General features: G+C 43.8%; 1 protein-coding gene and 1 long non-coding RNA gene across 5 annotated transcripts in view; one reads left to right on the top strand and one right to left on the bottom strand.

Annotated features, from left to right (window-relative positions):
* Window positions 1-22,155, bottom strand: part of LOC127605760 (uncharacterized) — a 131,791-nt gene that overhangs the window by 1,277 nt on the left and 108,359 nt on the right. The window lies entirely within an intron of this gene.
* Window positions 1-22,155, top strand: part of pde4ba (phosphodiesterase 4B, cAMP-specific a) — a 176,392-nt gene that overhangs the window by 59,384 nt on the left and 94,853 nt on the right. The window contains exon 1 of one of the 4 annotated variants that reach the window (XM_052073394.1): window positions 20,535-21,026. The exons of the other annotated variants lie outside the window; for them this stretch is intronic. Within the exon in view, the coding sequence (XP_051929354.1) occupies window positions 20,926-21,026 (101 nt within the window). The 5' untranslated portion in view covers window positions 20,535-20,925. Of the gene's footprint in view, window positions 1-20,534; window positions 21,027-22,155 lie in introns of those variants that run through there. 4 annotated transcript variants of the gene reach the window in all.

Here is a 22,155-nt window from a genome sequence, read left to right as displayed (position 1 = left end):
ATCCACCCCTGGGGCCTTGCCACCGAGGAGCTTTTTAACCACATTGGTGACTTCAACCACAGAAATAGGAGAGCCCACCTCAGAGTCCCCAGGCTCTGCTTCCTCCAAAGAAGGCGTATTGGTGGAGTTGAGGAGGTCTTCAAAGTACTCTGCCCACCGGTTCACAACATCCCGAGTCGAAGTCAGCAGCGCCCTATCCCCACTGTACACAGTGTCAGTGGTGCACTGCTTCCCCCTCCTGAGACGTCGGATGGCGGACCAGAATTTCCTCGAAGCCGTCCGGAAGTCGGCTTCCATGGCCTCACCGAACTCTTCCCATGCTCGGGTTTTTACCTCGGGAACCACCAAAGCTGCGTTCCGCTTGGCCAGTCGATACCCGTCAGCTGCCTCTGGGGTCCCACAGGCCATAAAGGCTTGATAGGACTCCTTCTTCAGCTTGACGGCATCCCTTACTGCTGGTGTCCACCAGCGAGTACGAGGGTTGCCGCCACGACAGGCACCAACCACCTTACGGCCACAACTCAGATTGGCCGCCTCAACAATAGAGGCACGGAACATGGTCCACTCGGACTCAATGTCCCCCGTCTCCTCCAGAACATGGGAAAAGCTCTGTCGGAGGTGGGAGTTGAAACTCCTTCTGACAGGGGATTCCGCCAGACGCTCCCAACAAACCCTCACAATACGTTTATCCATTTGTGTTCATATTGTATTTAATTGAAAGATGTTTGTTGTTGTTTTTTTTCTCTTCTTCTTTCTACATACATTCTTGCTGCTGGAGGCTGGTCCACAAACACGGACACCCTGATTAGGAAAGGACAGAGCCGAAACTGAGGTCTTTGGGGTTCAGGGGTCACTCCTTAAGACGTTCTGTAACTCGGTGGTGGCCTCGGCCATCTATTATGGCATTGTCTGCTGGTCAGGCAGCATCTCGGCCCGGGACAGAAAGAGACTGGAGCGACAGGTCAGGAAGGCCAGTTCTGTCCTGGGTTGCTCCCTTGACACTCTGGAGGAGGTGGGCAACAGAAGGATGCTAACTAAGCTAAAAGCTATGATGGCCAGTCCCTCCCACCCCTTCCAGCCCGCCCTGACAGCACTTGGTAGCTCCTTCAGCCAGAGACTGTTACACCCGCGCTGCAAGAAGGAGAGATACCGACGCTCGTTCCTACCGACTGCTGTCAGGCAGATGAATAAAAATAACAATCATAATAATAATAATAATTAAATGATGTGAAGGTAAATTGTAAATAGTATTTATTTATCCATTTGTGTTCATATTGTATTTAATTGAAAGATGTTTGTTGTTGTTTTTTTTCTCTTCTTCTTTCTACATACATTCTTGCTGCTGGAGGCTGTAAATTTCCCCATTGTGGGACAAATAAAGGATATCTTATCTTATTGGTTTCCGTGATCATTACGGTAGGGATCGCCCTCAGTGCTGCATTCACACTTTCCATGAGACTTTCAGGTACTTCACATAGCCGTTGTAATCGGTTTCTAGGTTGCCCAGCTTTCATTCTTGCCATGATCTTAGCTTTTAAGTCAGTTGCTGCCTCACTCAGCATTTCATTCATTGGGGCTGGCCTCCCAATCTCATCATCTGCATTCATTGGGGCTTGCCTCCCAATCTCTTGTATGACCTCCTCCTCTGATCTGGCAGCCTGGGGCCCTTCACCATGGAACCTGCGTTGGACCTCATCAATCTCAAGTTGTGACAGCAGTTGCCGTTTGTGGATGTTGGAACACTGAGCTACTAGTTGTTTCGTGGTCAACCGTGACTGTGGGTTTCGAAGTAACCATTTAGCCCACATTCTCTGCATGTGTAACCCCTCTGACTAGGGTTGCTTGATTAGTAGCATTCCAACAGAGCCATGTTATCGCATCTCGCCCTTCTCCGCTTTGTTCCAGTAGCCCATTTTTCATCAAGGTGCTCTGGTTCCCCAGCACCTGACGCAGTCCTTCTTTGGCCGGGCGATGTCTGAGCCGGCATGTCATTCATTTTATTGTCTCTCATCATTGTATGAGGTAGGCATTAGCGTGAAGGATCTTGCCCAAGGACCCACACTGGATGGTGTTATGTGCTATATATATATATAAGCATGCATTTCCAAACTCAAGAGTGCCGAAGCCCAATTTGAAATCTTCTGCATCACAACTCTGCTCAGCACGCAATCGCTAATTCCAAATTACTGTATGTTTTTCTTAACTGGGTTCCATACATACGAGATTTGTAAAGCAGTGAGCACTAATTGGAAACATAAAAAAGGAAGACTTTGTTTCAGTAAAATAGCAAGGTAGACAGAGAGGTCATGACATCAGCTTGAGCTTCGGTCTCTGATTTGACTTGATCTGGGCCATGGAGTCAGACATTTAACAGAAAGCGACTCACACCACATTAAATTTCCCCAGTGTGGGACAAATAAAGGATATCTTATTATCCCTGAACATTGCCATTTAATTAAGGGGGTTGCGACTGCCTCATTTTCATGCCCTTTTATGCCATTTTTGACCCGTTGCACAGCTCGTGCTGCCTTCCCCTCTGTCATTTTCATGCTGAAATCCAAAGCTTAGATCTTTTCGATTCTGACATTAGTTTTATCTTAACCCATTTTTCGACTGAGTTACACAACGTTTTACTGCTGAAGCACCGCAGACATGCTTTCACACACAAGCGCCTGCGGAAGGAAATAGAAAAAGAGCACTTTGGGCATCAAGGGAAAAATAGGCAGGTACTAAAGCACCCAAAGATCCCCCTCCCCCCCCACTCCCCACCCTCTGCATGTCCCCGGCGGCTATGAAACACTTTGAGCTAATAGCATCAAGTCTCAAAACTTTTGTCTTATTTGACACTTTGCCATTGTTAGCATATTGTTATTATGTGAATAATATTGACAGTAATCCTCATTATCGTTGCTTTGAATAAGCTTTGGTGGTTCATTCTTGGTCAAAGGAATATATTTTGCACACTCAAAAGTTGCACCTGATTATCACTGTCATACCCTCATCATTTTACCCCAAAATGTGACCAAGCCTTCAGATGAGCACAGGATGCTTTTCACTTCAGCTGCGATGCATTTGAATGAAGACGGATTATCATGCGATTGTATCAGTCTCGGCTTGCTCGGCTGCAGCTGCTGGGGCCACTTTGACAGATTTTTTTTTTTTTTTAATCAGTGCCTGTGCTGTGAACTGAATGTTGGCAGGACTTGTCTCTGCGGCTGCTTTGCAGTGAGTGACTCAGCTGCATGAAGACCTGCTCACCCCTTTTGTTTGTTTTGTTTTCTACCTCTTTTTAAATATGCTTATTTTGACCCTTAGTCTTTACATTTCTCAGGATATAAAGTCTCTATTTAAAGCCATTTTACCCTTCCTTTTATGAGGTGTCTCTAGATTCCTCTTACTTTTTCACTTCGCTTTATCACCACTTAGATTTTTTTTTCTCACATACACTTTCACCTCTCTTTGATGTCCTAGCATACCTCAAGGGTCATGCAGTCAGTGTTTTGTCACTACCGGTAATCTATAAGATGGTATTGCACAGCAACCGGCTTTGGAATTGGGCATCAGTAAGTGACTGAATCCGTCTGGGTATGCCGACCCAAATCCACTATCCCTCTGAGCTCACTGAGTTGAATTTGTCTTTCACAGCAGACATCCTTTTGTCAGGGATACGTGAGAAAGCCCGTCTAAAGGTAACGGTGCAGTTAGGATGAAAGACATTTTCATAGGCGAAGATGACAGCGCTACTCAGGTATGCCTGGGAGCTAACGATCCAAATTCTCTTTTTATTAGAGATATAGGCCATCGGGAATAAGTGTTCATCCCTGTTGCCTTGACTAAATGTTTCCATTATTCCATTTTAATTGTTGCATGCGTTTACGTCGCCCATGTCCAACATGCGAAATGGAATTTCCCCTCAAGTGACTTCTAAATTGTCATTTCCCCCTTGCTCATAAAAGGCCACGACGCTAAGAATAGTTTTAGCGTCATCATTTAATTCCAGGGATAGAGCTGACATAAAATATAGTTAAATTCACAGCATGCGTAATAGTGATTTAAAAATCAGAGCCAGTCTTGGAAAATTATAAATAAAGTTGAGTTGAGTTGCGTTGCGTTTAATAATGCAAGAGAACCCCCCCCCCCCCCCCCCCCCGAGAGGATAGGGTGACTTGCCAGAAGAAATGACTGAGCGACAAGCCAACGCCACGAAAATGTGAGGAGAGGCTAGAAAGAGAGTGAAGAAACAGAGAAAGAAGAGAAAGTGTCAGACTGTGCTGATACGAGAATGACATACATTCTTTGTGGCCTCCTGACACGCAGTGCTGATGCCAAATGCATTATAAGCCTCCCCTTTAATCCAACTAAAGCCTTTTGTCAGATGAAGACCACTCTGTTTGTCCGTGTTTGTTTTTGTTTGCGTGTGTGTTGGTGGAGAGACCAGGCTTTCCAGTGTATGAGAGAAGTTGGAATCTGATTCCCTATACTCAGGTTGCAAACAGTGCTTTGCGTGTGTCCGGGGGCACACATTAACCATGGGGCCAAGCTGCACAAAGAACACTCAGAAAGGAGGAAACTTATTTGACGTCAGTGCACTACTCTAATCATGTAACTGGATAACCTGGGATCTCCAGGAGAGCCTGGCCTGGAGGTTGCCTTGGCCTCTATCTCCCATTGGCATCCAACTAAGGCTCCAATGCAGGCTGACCTGAGAGTAACTTAAAATGGGAACTTTAGTTGACTGTTGTGAAACTTTAATTCAACATGTTCACGCAACAGCTTCACTGTGAGAAGATATTGACAATGAGATTTAATTGGGCATTAGTTTGTATACTGAAACTAATGCTATGAGGTGGCATCTTTTGCCCTTTATTTGGTGCACCAAAGAAGAAGACTATGCATTCTTGTGACAATTACATAATGTAAGCGATGTCCCGTTAAAGCAGCATCACGAGCAGTACCGCTTGTGTCTTGACTGCCCAAGTTAAAGTGGTGTATGCTGTCATTTTGACATTTTCCCAGCGGTGCAGATTTAGCTTCTTTTTAGATGTAAAAATGGTTAAAAACTGAGATGCATAAAATGCATATGCAATGAAACTGGATTATTTCAATTCCTTTATTCATAATCCTATGAAAAAGCTTCCTGGTAAAACTATGTTTGTTCACTGTGGGCATGGCTCAAATGGTAAAATGGCCAAATCAGGTATTTCGGTGCACACCGGTCAGTGAAATGCCATTATTTGCCTGTGGAAAGAGAGTGCATGGCATGATAATTTTTTATTGAATGTGGGTGTACATTCAGGAAGGAAACAGGGATGGTGAAAGGGTGATCAAGGGTAAAAAGTCATCCAAAATAATCAAGCGTGGGTGAGGTCTGAAATGCAACCAAGCAACTGCAATCACGAGCTGAAGAATTGAGATGAAAATGAGATACAGGAAGTCAATTGAAGATTTGAGCTGTGTTTCAACACTGAGCCATGGCAACCCAACTGTGATGTGTCGTCGTATGTCGCACTGATGTCTTCACGTATTGTCAGAACATGTATGCCCTTGAGCACAAACACAGAGAATTAATCACTGAACATGAGTGTGAACCGACCTAGTGATAATCACATAGTACAGTACACGATTGTGTCGGTGTCACTTGTGGCCTTTGCTGCAGTTTTGGCCCATTTGAACGCATGCTTGTTCCACCAAGACAGTATGTATCACATCACCCTGATTAGGAAAGGACAGATCCGACTCTTCCTACTCAGGAAACAGGTCTTTAGGGGTTCAGGGTTCGCTCCTTAAGACTTTCTATAACTCGGTGGTGGCCTCGGCCATCCATTATGGCATTGTCTGCTGTTCAGGCAGCATCTCAGCCCGGGACAGAAAGAGACTGGAGCGACTGGTCAGGAAGGCCAGTTCTGTCCTGGGCTGCTCCCTTGACACTCTGGAAGAGGTGGGCAACGGAAGGATGCTAACTAAGCTAAAAGCTATGATGGACAGTCCCTCCTACCCTCTCCAGCCCACCCTGACAGCACTAGGTAGCTCCTTCAGCAAGAGACTGTTACACCCGCGCTGCAAGGACAGATACCGGCGCTCGTTCCTACCGACTGCTTTCAGGCTGCTGAATAAAAATAACAACAATAATAATAATACTAATAAAATGATGTGAAAAACAATTGTAAATAGCACTGCAATTTATCCATTTTGTATTTATATTGCATTTTATTGAACGGTGTTTGTTTGTTTTTTCTTCTTTCTTCTTTCTACCTACATTCTTGCTGCTGGAGGCTGTAAATTTCCCTAGTGTGGGACAAATAAAGGATATCTTATTATCACATTTCCATACATATACTGTTAAATGGCAGTAATGACCATTTGATGTTCATTCGTAATGTCCCTATATTATAGAAAAAAACATTTACATTTAACCTCTATTGCCAATTTGAGTGTCATGTGAAGAAACATTCTATATTTCCGTACGTTTCTATGACCTCTGTATGTCACGAAAAGTATGTTTTGATATTTGAATTGAAAGGCAAATGGAGTGCAGATTTTTGCTGGTGTTGAGAGCTCTCTGGTGTGTTCTTGCAAGGGAAACGTTCAAAAGGCTGTGGAAGTGGACACAATGTGAGATCAATGCACCTCCCTGTGAGAAACCATGAATATGTCGAGTGCACGGGTCGATGGCCATGCTGCTGGAGGACTGTGACATGCGTCTGAGTAATGACACTTTGTCTTTGCTCATGCAGTGTTTGACATGACACTAACACTTCTTTTTGCCTGTCAATAAGTCCATAATCAAACCAAACGGGTACTTCACTGGCTCGCTACTGTTGTTTTGATTTGACATGATTTGAAAAAAATAAAACAAACACAATTAAATGTGCTTGATTGATGGTGATCTTTGGTGAATTTAGGTTAACTGGTTAACGTATGCACTATGAAATCCAATAAAAAAAGTTGGAGAAGATAGTACAGTGGTAGCTCTACTTCGGAACATCTCTTCATGCGAAATTTTCAACTTACAAAACGTCTCAACAGGAAAGTATTGTCTCTTGTTGCAAAAGAAATTTCAATATACGAACGGTGAAAATACAGTATGGGCTGCTACTCGCCGCCCTGAGTTTCCTGAACGCAACATACTTATAGCTGCTCCGCCATTGGCTACAACCGAGCATCATCCTGGCACCCCATTGGCGAAGAGGGACTTCTACCGAATGTGTCTGTTTGTGTAGATAGAGAGATATGTGTCGATGCAGCGTCCTCGTCATTCATTCCACAGGCCCTGAGGTGTTACGATAGTTTTATGTAAATATGAATCACCCAAAAAAAGTGTTCACCAGTCGGGTGACCGCTCACGATGTTGGCCTCAGACATTTTTGAAGGATTGTTAAAGCCAACAAAAGCAAGCATCTTTGGATCAGTTCTTTACAAAAGGCTAGGAAAAGGCACCTCTGAGAGAGAACATGGACTAAAGAGGGCAAAAAAAAGAGGACACAGTAAAAGTTAAATGACCATCATTTTTATTCTTTACTCATTCTTTGGTTTTTACATTATGCACGGCTCTCATTTAGTCTGCAATAATTTAATTTTAACATGTTAGTTACATATGTTACATAGTTACATATTCATTTTTATGCTTTAGGAAACATTTATGTCTGAATGGGGGGGGGGGTGGAACGGCTTTGGGCATTTACATGGAAAACGCGTCTCTACTTACGAACTTTTCCAGTTAGGAAATTTCTTCCAGCACCAATTAATTTCATCAGTAGAGGTACCACTTTATTCCGTATTTAGCAACATGAATAAGCATAAATGATTACCTTTCGGATGTTGTTGTTTATGTTTGTTTTTCAACAAAACACTTACCCTTCTCCTGAGCCGTGACGCAAACTATGTCAATGAAATTCGTTCAAAACTGACTTTATCAATCTTATCTTACCTGTGAGCCGTGACTGTATCTGTGTATGAGCATGAATTGGCTGAACTTTGAAAAAAAATAAAAAAACAAAGCTTATGTCACATTGAAAATGATTTTATCTGTGTTTGATTGCATCATAGTAAAACTATTTTATTTGACAAAAATACTCAGAATGATCCATCTTATCCCAATGTCTTCTTTTGTTTACTTGGAACCACGTTTCACCGTCCTAGCAGAAAGCCATGAGTTGAGTGCTTTTGAATTTTGAACTTGTTGCTCCGCTTTTTCTCACTTGTCCACTTCAGTAACGGCACTCAAAATGGTACATCAAACGTGTGCGCACCGGTGCCAATACAATTCTGACCTTGCTGTTTTGTATTTACTGAAGTGAAGTGTCGAGATGAATCGTACTGTTTTTCGAAACCAGCATTTTGAAGTTTGTCATTTTCAGAGCTTGAGGAGTTTGTGCGTCCTGATGCAAACTGTAGTCATTATTGTTGTCCTTATCTTGTGTAAAGTGCCTTGCTGCCCTATCTAATAAGGCAGTGGGAGACATACTGCTGTCGTGAGATAAAAGCGAGTAACAGAGGAAGAAAATGAATGGCTTTGTAATTTTGTGGTTATTCTGGCTGTTTAACCGAAAACAGATTAAAATGACTATTTGTTTTGGCTGTTAACTGTGTTTTGGAGCCTGAAAACACAATCATTTAAAAACAGGTCTGGAAGTTTTTGTTTTGTTTTTTCTGCGAGAATCAAGGTTATCATGAGCGTGTCGGTTATGTGCTCAGTACAGAAACGCAAACCAACAATGGCAAACAACAGCATTGTTTTCTCACGATACCAAACGAGCAGCAGGTACACAGTACTCTATTTGTTGTTTGTAACGACAGTGAAGAGATGCATTGTTTGCATCAACCAACTTTTAAACTTCAGGAAACTGGACACTGACAAAAAAGGTTTTCGTTGACTTTGCTCAATTTTAAATCAATTCTTTGGTGACTTGAGGCCGGAGGATCAGAGATCATTGATGAAATGTGACCTGTACGTAGTTCAGCAAACCGGAGCTGAGGCCATGACAAGAAACAGAAACTGTGTCAATTTCAGAGGGACAGGCAGAGTCATACAATACAACACAACAAGCCACCTGTTTCATAATTATCCAAACATTTTTTTAATCATGATGGTGGGCTCCAGGGCGCATTGCCGCGTGCCACCACCTAACAAGACCTGTTCATCAGAATCAGAATCTGAATCATCTTTATTGGCCAAGTATGTAGAACACACAAGGAATTTGTCTCCGGACATGACAAATAGGTGTGCAAGGACATTTCGTAATGTAAGTGAACCGTAGTGCGGTGGTACCACCCAGTGACAACTGTGAGGCAATGTGCAAAGTATCAAGCAGAGCAAAAGTGAACAGTGGTAGAATACAATACTATGACAGTTTGTACAGTTGGTGCAGAAAATCGTTGAACCATTTTCGAGTGTCCAGTAGCAGTATTTGTAGTACAAGAAGAGTGACTACATCAGTGACTGTTTAGGGAGTTAATGGCTAGAAGGAAGAAGCTGTTTAAGTGTCTACTGGATTTGGTGCGCATGGATCTGTAGCGCCTGCCTGAGGGGTGTAGCTGGAAAAGGTGGTGGGCAGGGTGCGGGGGATCCAGGAGGATTTTCCGTGCTCTTGTCTTGATTCTTGCAGTGTGCAAGTCCTCAAGAGTGGGTAGGGCGGTGCCAATGGTTTTTTCGCCCTCCTAACTGTCCGTTGAAGTCGGATTTTGTCCTTTTTTGTGGCGGCCCCAAAACAAACCGTGATGGAAGAACACAGGATTGACTCGATGACGCCCGTGTAGAACTGTCGTACCTGTGGCGGGCCATGCTTCCTCAGCAGCCTCAGGAAGTACATCCTCTGCTGGGCCCTTTTCAGGATGGAGATGGTATTGACTTCCCACTTCATGCCCTGGGAGACTGTGATTCCCAGGAACTTGAAGGTCTCGACGGTTGACACAGGGCAGTTGGATAGTGTGAGGGGCAACTGTGGAGAAGAATGTTTCCTGAAGTCCACGATCATCTCTACAGTCTTGAGCGTGTTCAGCCCGAGTTTGTGTCGGCTGCACCAGAGCTCCAGCTGCTCCACTTGTTGGCGGTACGCAGACTCGTCACCGTCTTTGATGAGACCGATGACCGTGGTGTCGTCTGCGAATTTTATGAGTTTGACAACTGGATTTGTTTAGGTGCAATCGTTTGTGCAGAGGGAGAAGCGCAGTGGAGAGAGGACACATCCCTGTGGGGCTCCAGTGCTGGTGGTGCGTGTTGATGTTGTTGTTGCTCCCAGTCTCACCAATTGTGTCCGTCCCGTCAGGAAGCTGAGGATCCACTGGCAGATTGTAGGGGACACACCGAGGTGGAGAAGTTTGGGTGTGAGGAGTTCCGGGATGATGGTTTTGAATGCAGAGCTGAAATCCACAAACAGACCTATGTTGACTGCGTCTTCCACAGACCTGTTTGCCCGGTAGGCAAACTGGAGAGGGTCCAGCAGGGGTCCGGTGACGTTCTTTAGGTGGTTCAGCACAAGGCGTTCAAAGGACTTCATGACCACAGACGTCAGGGCGACAGGCCTATAGTCATTCAGTTCCGATTTCTTGGGAACTGGGATGATGGTAGACTGTTTGAAGCAGGATAGGACCTCACACAACTCCAGGGATCTGCTGAAGATTTGTGTGAAGACCGGAGCCAGCTGGTCAGCGCAGACTTTCAGGCAGGAGGGGGACACTTTGTCGGGCCCCGCAGCTTTCTTGATCTTCTGCTGCTTGAAGAGCCGTCTCACGTCCTGTTCGTGGATCTGTAGTGGAGAAAAAGAGGGTGGTGGGGGGGGGGGGTAGATAGAGTAGTTTCTGGTAGAGGTGGGTGTGTGTGTTGGAAATGGGGGTGCCCTTTTCAAATCGGCAGAAAACATGTTTAGTTCATTAGCAAGACCCTTATTGTTCACTGTTTGGGGGGGATGGCATTCTATAGTTAGTGATTGCTTTCAGGCCATTCCACACAGAGTCGTTAGCAGTGAACTGTTTTTTCAGCCTCTCTGCATAGCTTCTCTTAGCGATGTTAATTTCCTTTGTCAATTGGTTTCGGGTGTGTTTGTACAGTGCCCGATCTCCACTTCTAAATGCGGCCTTTTTCTCTTTCCTTAAGGGCCATTCACACGGCACACATTTGCTCCGGTGCTGCACCGAGATAGTTTGTTGCGGGATATTTTGCACCGCAGCAAATTGTGTGGAGCGTTCACACGTACAAAGCCGGTGAGCGGGGCAGCCCCGGTACAGTCTCGGGGCTGCCCCACTTGAGTTCACACGGCAGTTTCTGCAGCGGAACAAAACGAGCTGTCGTGTTGGTTCTTTTTGAAATGTACTGTATATACACAACTCAAGCGACAACTGGACCGGCACTTCCTTCTCCTTCTCGGTTTCCGTGCCTTCTGCTCAAGAGTGACCGCCCAAGAAAACGTAAATGAACGATGACTTCAATGACACTCAGAAAAGCAAACACTATTGCGCCAAACAGAAAATCAAGAGAGGAAATCACAAAATAAATTCTATGGGGGCAGGGGGTTGTGAACAAACAACAAAGGAACAAACAACTCCGAGACAGTCCAGTCTCCTACAAAATGGAAATATGTTACTAGCCAAGTCTTGTGTCGTTATGGATCAACACATTACGGAAGTCCGACAGAGCACGAAAGCAACGCATTCTCGCCATACGTACTCTTCACAAGCATTTGCTCTGGAGCTAATTTAACCCAGTTGCGTTCACACGTGCACATTTACACCGGTGCTGCCTCGCAAACGAGCATTTGCCCCGGAGCAAATATTTGACCCACCTCCCTGAGGTGGGTCAAATTTGGTCCGGTATAAGCTCTTTTCCGGGGCTACCCCGGAGCTAATTTGCACGTGTGAACGCTCTACTGGGGCAGCCCCGGTGCAGCACCGGACCAAATCTTGCCGTGTGAACAGCCCTTTAGTTGCCTGAGTTAGGGAGTAAACCATGGCTTGTTATTGTTGAAGGAGCGAAAGGACTTCGCTGGTACACACATGACCTCACAGAAACTGATGTATGATGTTACAGTGTCTGTGTATTCATCCAGTGTGCCCGTTGAAGTTTCAAAGACGCCCCAATCAGTGCAGTCTAAGCATTCTTGTAGAGCTAGCTTTGCTTCATCTGTCCATTTTTTCACAGTCTTAACCAGTTTAGCACATATGAGTTTCTGTCTGTATGTAGGTGGATTAAAACACAATTAAACAAAAAACGATACGGGTTGAGCAGAGGCAGCCAAAACGCGCCAGCGTATGAATTTTTGATTGTTGTATAGCAGTGGTCTAGAATATTGCCTTCTCTGGTGAAACAGTCGATGTGCTGCTTATATCTGGGAAGTTCACGGTTAAGATGTACTCTATTAAAATCCCCCAAAATGATCAGGGGTGACTCTGGGTGACTCATTAATACTCACTTTGCGCATTCAAAAGTGATTTATCAAATCAAATAAGTAATTGAGTCGAGACTTACGGAGAACAATACACAAACTAGGAACAAAACACATTTTTGATTCCAAGGCTCATGAAGACTATGACGATGGCATCATCCAGTCTGGAACCTCGTATCAGTCCTTTCTGCTTCCGGCACCACTCCGGGGTTGGGTAGGTGAAGCTAAACAAGATGTGGGAAGTCTTCTCTGTGGTTGTTTTCCCCGTGTTCATTCTTAACATGTGTATATGAGTATCAGGATATACTGTAGTGTGACAAGTTTGTCATCCTTGCAGTATGCTTGTGTTAGTTGATGTTCTGGTCGTCGCTGATATGCAGGGATGTGTGGTCAGGGTAGGCAAGGAAGGCAGCACTGCACTGCACCGTATACGTTTTATCACACATGTACTGCACCTGCTGACATTCAACCGTCTTTTTAAAATGTTTAATGCATGTTTGTTCCTTCAATCTCTTTCACGACCAGAAAGGAGATTTAAATTGCACACTGGAGCCCAGAATGTACGAACTGCTGACAGCATGTGGCAGTGTGGCGCTCCATTTGCAGAAGAAGCCCTGAGACTTACTTAACCACGAGAGGCAACCTCAGCTGTTTGTGGATGCACAGACTTTGAAAACAACTACTCAAAAATACAATTTTGACCTCAATGCTTCTACAGAAACAGTCTGTATGAATGGAAAGTTAGACAGTCTCTGTTAAGCTTAGTTTTAGAGATAGGTCATAGTTTAGTTTGTGAAGACGCTTTTGTTAACTTTGTGTCGAGTGGTTGGCCAGTCACATGCTGCCCGAATGATTTTCAAATGTGATCTGGTAATGAACATGAAGGCCCCTATTGTCCTAGACTGGTGCCAAGTGTAACTTCATTTTCGTGCCATTGCAAGTCTCGTGTACCGTGTTTTGACCCCTGTCGCGGCACAATGGGCGTTGCGGGGCCTCGCCCCCGACTCATCTGACCCTTGGCTTACAAGACATCTGTGCTCGTCATAAAACCGGCACATTGTCATTTTTTGCCAAGCCAATGGTGTATTTCAGCCTGTTTGTGAATTTGGTAGACACGCTATATTTCACTGGCCGTTGCTTTTGCGGCTCTGGGCTAATAATCGTAATTGTGTGACAAAAAGTAGAAAAATATTTTGACCAGCTTAAAGGATTCATTGTGCAGCAAACACGGAGGCACAATCGGGGGTGCACGGTGGTCTCTCGTGCACTGCCAAATGGACAGCCAACCACATCATCCATCAAAGGGACTTCTTGAAGTGTACCTGCCTATGTCATACACAGATACCAGCGAGTGTATTTCTGTTTCCGCGATGTCAAGCATGGCGTACTCGGGTACTCCTATCACCCTCATTTTAATGTAAACGAGCGATGCCACCACGATTGGCTGGGCTCCTTCCATCCCACAAAGGCGCAACCGCACCGTTACGCCCAATTCTACCTCCTGTGCAAAGGCTAGCAAAATACCCCCCCATAAATAACATTCACTTTCCTGAACATGCAGGTGTGTTGACACCCAAGCTCAAACTATTCTAGTCGTTTATCAATCTCTGAACTTCACTTTTGGGCATGTATGTATATATGCATGTATGCATGCATTCATTCATTCATTCATTCATTCATTCATTCATTCATTCATTCATTCATTCATTCATTCATTCATTCATTCATTCATATTTTTCAGGAAGAAACCCGGTTTTGTGGGCATGGTTATCTTGACAATGGTAGTTGTTCCAGTTGTGGCACTGATAAATCAGGATCAGGGCTGAGTGCGCCAATGGACGACAACTAAACCTAGATTTAGACCTGTATTTGTCAGAAAAATCCAATCTTTTCTGAACTTCAAAGTATCAAAATTTAAATTTTTCCGCTCTCGTTCTCAGCACCTCATTTGTGTGAATTTGTTGTTGAAAACATGTTTTTGAGCTCTTTGTTGTTGGGGTTTATTTTTAACTTGCTATTTTTAGCTGATATTCAAATGGCTTTGAGGTATCCACTGGTCATTAAAAAGCATTCAGAGTCACAAAATGGATTTTATCAAAATTAAGGCCTGAAATGGCTTTCACAAGCATCAAACACAATGTCCACAGGTATTAAAAAATCAATACAATTGATGGAAAAACACTGTGGGCAAGGGTGACTGGGTGTCAGCTGCCACACAGAAGGCCGGAAGCAGTCTGTGATGTGGGTCAGGTTAAATCCTTCCCATTTGAATCAACGAATAAATATCCGATAACTTAACGAGCATGATTTGCTTTTTGTAAGGGATTCTTTGTGTATATTTTGAGCCAGCTTCCTCAATTTCCCCCATTTAGCTGAGCACGAGGCGAGCCGCTCGGTGCCTGGACCAATGGCAGGGACGGGGTAGCGATCGGCAATTACAGGGTAATGTGTGAAGTTTCCCTAACAATCAGTGTATTTACAGTCTGCCCCATCAGAACTGCCAGCCGCTACCACCAACCCCAGTTGATAATTACATTTTAGACAGCCACACCCCGTCAACAACTGACTTCCTTTCAGCGCATGACGACCACGACACCCAACTGTAACACCCACGCCATCCATCCATTTCCGGGTCGCGCGGGCAGCAGCTTTAGTAGGGAAACACAGATTTCCCTCTCCCCAGCCACTTCTTCTAGCTCTTCCCCATGGATCCCGAGGCGTTCTCAGGCCAACTGGGCGACATAGTCTCTCAAGCGTGTCCTGGGTCCTCCCCGGGGCCTCCTGCCAGTGGGACATGCCCGGAACACCTCACCAGGGGGGCGTCCAGGAGGCATCCTAATCAAATAATAATAATAATACATTTTATTTATAAGCGCCTTTCAAGACACCCAAGGACACCAAATGCCCGAGCCACCTCATCTGGCTCCTCTCAATGTGGAGGACAAGCGGCTCGACTCTGAGCCCTCCCGGATGACCGAGCTTCTCACCTTATCTCTAAGGGAAAGGCCGGACACCCTGCGGAGAAAACTCATTGACCATAGATGAGGGTTTGAACATAGATCAACCGGTCAATCTACGTCCCAACACTCATCTGAAAAAAAACCCTGATATTTTAATTCACTCACAAAAATCAATATTAAAGTGGTCATCTTCAAAATATCTGGGACAGTCTAATTTGGTTTTATTTCTTGTCTTTCTTACTTCATCGCTCCATGTACACAGCACTTTGTATGCAGCGATGGCTGTTTTAAAGTGCTCTATAAATACTGTTGACTTGACTTGACTTGACTTTCTAAGTAAAACAATCTTATCCAATGTTCCTTGCCTGAGATGTTTCATATTTCATATCCATCTTGAATTACATATGATTCCTAGAGTTTCTGCATCACAAATGACTTTAATATGTGTAATCCTTAAGGCTCCCATTCTGGCATTATGTTGTTAGTCAGGAGCTATCCATCCATTCATCCACTTCTGACCCGCTTATCCTCACAATGGTCACGGGGCCTATTCCAGCTGTCTTCGGGCACTAGGCGGGCTACACCCTGAACCGGTTGCTGGCCAATTGCAGGGCACACATAGACGAACAACCATCCATGCCCACACTCAGACCTTTGGACAATTTAGAATGTTCCATTAACTGCCATGCATGTTTTGGTGACGTGGGAAGAAACCCGAGTACCCGGAGAAACTCCACGACTACTATCAGGGAGAACATGGGAACTCCCACACAGGAAGGCCGGAGCCGGAATCGAGCCATGCAACTCTGCACTATGAGGCGCACACACACATACACACACACACACACACACACACACACACACGCACGCACGCACGCACGCACGCACGCACACACACACACACACACACACACACACACACACACACACACACACACACACACACACACACACACACACACACACACACACACACACACACACACACACACACACACACACACATGCTGTATACACAGTAGGATGTGGGCATTATATTTGTTTGGTGTTGACACAGTTTAAAAATAGCTGCATGGTGAGTTGTCCAGGAGCGAAGCACTTTCATTCACTTCTTGCTTGGCTCTCGACGAAGCCGGACGCTTTTGCTTTCTGAAGTGGAGAATTGTGTCTCACACTGTCCGTTGAGGATGTGGATGACATCTACATTATCGGCCGTCCGATAACAGGTATGCTGCTGTTTGGTGTTAGCAGTTTCCTGATTTATCGCAAAATTCAACCGACTAGAGCGGCTCTATTGGAAGTGAAGAGGCTGCCGGTCAAAGGATGGCATAGTGCGGATGTCCAACACTCAGACTCAGACTGTGCTCAACCACAAACTGCTGCGGTTTTGGAGCGTCTCTGCAAGATGGTCAAGAACTTGGAGAAACTGGAATCCGTGCTCAAATATTGACAGAAATCACGGATTTGGCTGATCGACGCCACTAAAGAGACATAAGCCACGGACTCAAGGCTGTCTTAAATTCTTGGGCGGCCTGCTACCAAAAAATAAAAACATCTGCTATATCGACCTTCCCCTGATGAAAGTGTGCACGGAAGCTAGTCCCCCACCATCACCCCCTCCTTCATACATTCCCTTGTTTCACTGTCTTCATTGTTTATGTCTTGTGACCTGTTGTAACTGTCATATGCTAGTGCAGGAGTTTTTTGCCTAACTCAAATTATCCTCAAAATGAGGGTAGTTCGAGCGTGGGTTTTTTTTCTCTCCCTCTCCCCCCCTTGTGGTTTCTTTCTGACTTCCGGGTTGAGTGAACGCTGGCGCGTTTTGGCTGCCGTTGCTCAACCCGCAACGGCAGCCAAAACGCGCCAGCGTTCACTCAACCCGTATTGTTTTGTGTTTTTTGTTATTGTAAAGTGTCTTTGGGTGTCTTGAAAGGCGCTTATAAATAAAATGTATTCTTCTTATTATTATTTCATGTCATGCATTGAACTAATACTGTGGGAAGATGAAGAATCCTGGACTCACTCACTGCCTTCAAGCATGCAAAGTTGACCATTTTCTGACCGTCTTGTCAGGGTAAAAACTACACTTGACACAGAAGGTACTTTTTTTTTATCAGTTATGGTAATTCCAGCCTGATGTTGAATAAAATCAGATCAAACCTACAGTATGATGGGAGATTTACCATTTGAAAATCATCAAATACACTTGGAACATCTGTAAATACTGTATGTTGAAAATCCCCCTCCCCCAACCCCCCAAAAATCTGTCCACATGCATGATTATTTGGTACATAAACCAGACCATATTATTTTTACAGTATTATGAGATACATGCACGTATACTCATTACTGTTGCGACCTTTGTGCATTTACCCTTTTAAGAGGTACAGTAAAATTCTAACACTGGATGCAGGACCCAATCACTTCATCACGTGAAATAGATCAAGTGCTCAGATCCAATCTCGCTGTCATTTTATTTGAGTCCCCTTTTCCTGATTGTGTGGCTCATCTGGTGGCCCATCCTGCAGGCTGCTTCTTTTTCATGTGAAATTCATGGCCTATCTCTTTCACCAAATGCAAACAGATGCGGGAAGTCACTGCCATCTCGTGGCTGCCCGTATCTTAGGCTGCAGATTCCTCCCCCATCAACCCCTGAGAATGGTCAGGGCGCCCTCTAATGTGTACAGCAGCGTCGTGCCGTACTTGTTTGAAGTTGTTGCACCTTTTGTGGTTTTTGGATGAATACTTTGGGGACTGGCTGTGGTTTGCTTGCCTCAACAGGATTTATAGTCACACTCTTTGAGTTCTGATATAAAAATGATAACGGCAAAATAATGTTTTACCAAAGCTATTGTTTCAAAAACATGAAGGAAGTTACGTAACACGATCATTAGTGAAAGTGTATTTTCGAACATATTGAGGACTTCAGTAATCACTGGACATTACATACACCAGCACAATCTAATAACATACAGTGTAATATAATTGGTGTGTCAAAAATGCACCATTTGTATGCAGAGATCTTTAATTTTGCAAGGTTGTAACTGAACAATATATTTATTCTTGTTTGGATTGGTGTTTTAACACTACATTATGCAAAATGACATATCTAATGTCTTTATTACCTTGGCATTACGGGCATCATGGTGAGTGTGTGCTTAGCATGTGTGCTTCATAATTCTGAAGGATCCAATCTTAGCTCTGGCCTTCCAATTTGAAAGTTGTATATTTGCCCTGTGCTTGTGAGTTTTCTCCAGGTACTCCAGTTTCGTCCTACATTCAAAAGCATGAATGTTTGGCTCATTGAAGCCTCAAATTGTCCATTAGCGTGGTCGTGAGTCGCAATCGTTTTTTTGTCGATGTGTCCAATGCAATTGGCTCGCAGCCCGTCCAGTTTAATACCTGCCCTTCACTGAACTGGCATCGGCTCCATTTCACAATTCCGATGCCGTGGGTTTGAATCCGGGCTCGATTCTTCCTGTGTGGAGTTTACATGTTCTCCCTATGGCTGTGTGGGTTTTATCCAGGTGCTTCGGTTCTCCCACATGTTAAGTGAAGACTCTGAATTGTGTAAATGTGAGTGTTAAGATTGTCCTTATGTGCTCTGCAATTGGTAGCGAGCAATCTAAGGTTTACCTCTCGCCCAATGACAGCTGGGATAGGCTCCAGCACACCTGCGACACGAGGGAGGATAAGCTGTTTCGAGGATGGACGGACGGATGTTTAGCTACATGAGAGGTTCAAACTTAATCTTACTGACAAAAATAAATAAATTGTCTAATTAATCTCATTAATCATGTTAGTTGCTCCATGTACAGCACTTTGTATGCAGTGCTGGCTGTTTGAAAGTGCTCTATAAATACAGTTGAGTTGAGTGTTGAGTAATCAAAAAGTTTTGAATACAAAGCCTTGTCCTTCCTATGCCTACTACAGTGATTCCTCTGATATAAAGTACAACACATACAATACTGTATATACTTATCATATTACAAGGTATTACTGTATATGTGATAAGTACATGGATGTTTCTGTAGAAATTGACAATTTATGTTCCCATGTTTTTTTTTTCTTCAAATCACCCCAAGCAAATTATTTTAATAATCAATTCATATGTCTATTATTTTCAGGAAGTGGGATTAGGAAAAAAAACATTTTTTCATATCCATCGCTTCAAATTTGGAAATGATTTCAAATTGACAGTGAACAAAACGCAAAGACAAATGATTCATGATAAATTCTGTCCGTGATATGGCAGAAAATAGGCAAAAATGGTGATCACTTTTTTCCAAGATAAAAGCAAATGCACATGTGTGTGTGTGTGTTTAAAATAGATGGAAGAATACAAATTTCACACAGTATAACTAGACTGTACTATGCAGTCATAGTCAAGCAACATAATATTGGGTCCTTACAATACAAATGGATGGACAATACGTTTAAATGAATATGCCCTCCATCACGTATTCAGTCGGGACCATTGAATATCTTTCTGAATGACTATTATTCTTTTTGTTTTGATTTATCTTGCATTTGAGCCCATTGATATGCGCAGGTGGCGGGTTTACTCTGAAGCAATACACATTCCTCGATATGAGCATTTTTGTAATACAGTGCAGTACCGTGAAATGTCATCAGGCGCAGTGACCCCCTGCGAGCTTGCCAGATGCCACCAACGTCTGTCCCAAGACAAGTTGGACACTTTAACTAAAATCTATAGTTTGGTTTTCTATCAAGATAAAATGTATCTACTCGGGTTGCCTTCAGTGCTCATGTGAGTAGCTGTTCCTTCATATTGTCCTCAAAAAACATATCCGCTTAAAGGTAATGAGGTTGGGAGTGATGAGTGACTCCAGAGTCCTCTAAATCCACTCCGTATCTTGAATGTTCCTCTTTTACTCTGCTGAGAGCTGCACCGAAGGGAACACACGCACGCACGCACGCACACATGGACACACACACACACACACAAACCATGGGGAGGAACTACAGTAGCTGCCAAAGAAAGTCCACAAAGAGGGAGAGAGAGTCAGAGCAGACAAGAATTGAATGATATGATGAGAGCTGTGTGTGTGTGTTTGTGTGTGTGTGTGCGCGCGTGTGTGTGTGCGCGCGTGTGTGTGTGTGCGCGTGTGTGTGTGCGCGCGTGTGTGTGCGTGTGCGTGTGTGTGTGTGTGTGCGTGTGTGTGTGTGCGCGCGCGCGTGTGTGTGTATGCGTGTGCGTGCGGGCGCGGGCTCGCGCATGTGTGTGTGTGCGTCAGGATGTTTGAATGGTTGTTTCTCTTTTTAATTTGTGACCAGGAGGGGGTGACTGCAGCTATGTCTGTGGTGTGTAGCTTGAATGTCTGTTTCAAAGGCACCGTGCGAGTGTTATTGTTGTGTAGGTTTGAATAGAGTTTCAGCCCGAATGGAAGTATGTGCAGTTATAGTGTAAGCATGCTTTAATGGCTTGCTGAGGTGTGTGGCAGTTTTAGCGAAAGACTGTGTGTGTGTGTGCAATATCTGCTAGTCTTAGTGTGTTCCTGCTCCTGTGTTTGTTGTTCCATGTGTGTGCCAGGTAGTGTGTGTGTGTGCATGTCTGTGTTGGGGCAATGCACCGGCGTTCACCTTGTGCCAGAGGAAGGGTTCATTTTGACTTTAGCGAGGAGGTTATAAGGAAACTCCATGCTGTCAACCATGGCCACACGAACAGGTTAGGACCATTGACATCAATACGCATGTTTATTATGTCTGAAATGTAAAATTACAGCAGTGGCGTTCTTTTGTTGCTCTGGTCTCCTTTACTTTATCTGGAGTCAGTTTGTGATTGGACTAGTTCTTGTCATATATACTTGTCTTTCAGGTCTCTGTTTGCTCTTTTCCCTTTTTTTGTTTGTTTGTTTTAAAAGTGCTTCTGAGAAAAATGTAACTTATACATTTATGGTACCGGATGATTTTCTCTGAAATTTTCAGGATTTATTTGTTGTCCTGGCGTCACATTCTAAAATATCAACTAAAATGTATTTTCTTAGGGGAGGCGAATAATCAATATTATGCCACTTACCATATTAGTTAATGCATTTACAAGTTGCAGTGGTTTTCTCTTTTGGAGGAGGTCGGCCAAATTTTCTTTCGCAACGAATAAATGAATTGCAAGGTGGAAGGTGGATGGTGGAATTTATGGTTCATATTATTATAGATAGCGTTTTTTTTCAACACAAAACAAGTAAATGAATATAATTTCGCATGCATACATTAATCCATTGACCAATGGTACATTTGCGTATCTTGGAGAAGATAATTTCAAGAAATCCTGAATGTGTGTTAACATGAGTTTTTCAGGGATAAATATCGGACTTGGTTCTTGATTTTCCTTTGTTTGAACAGAGCATGTTTGCCCTGGTCTTTTGGGGTTTCACACACATGAGAACATTCTTCATCTAGCTTTGCGAGGCATGTGTCATCGCTGTTTCAGTTCTTAACTTTGGATGGATATGCTGTTGACCATATAAAGAAATACATTGATAACAGTAAAACGAGTACAGTATTATTTATTCAGAAATCTGACAAGCCAGTCATGAATTCCGGCCTACTCTGTCTTTCTGAATTACTCATCTTGACAGTATATTTTTTATGGTTTTGCCTCGCACATCACAAAGGTTGATTCATAATAATAGGCAACATCATCATCATCATTATCAAGGTCACCTTACCGGACTGAAATAACAATTTAAAAATATACAGCAAAGTACTATTAAACTCAAGAGCCAAAATAATATGAATAAATAAACAAAATATAATACAAGTCATTATCAGCATCCATCCTTTCAATTTGTAATCCG

This window comes from Hippocampus zosterae, chromosome 8, assembly GCF_025434085.1.
Source record: "Hippocampus zosterae strain Florida chromosome 8, ASM2543408v3, whole genome shotgun sequence".
Lineage (NCBI taxonomy): Eukaryota > Metazoa > Chordata > Actinopteri > Syngnathiformes > Syngnathidae > Hippocampus > Hippocampus zosterae.
This window is presented reverse-complemented; position numbering and strand designations above follow the sequence as displayed.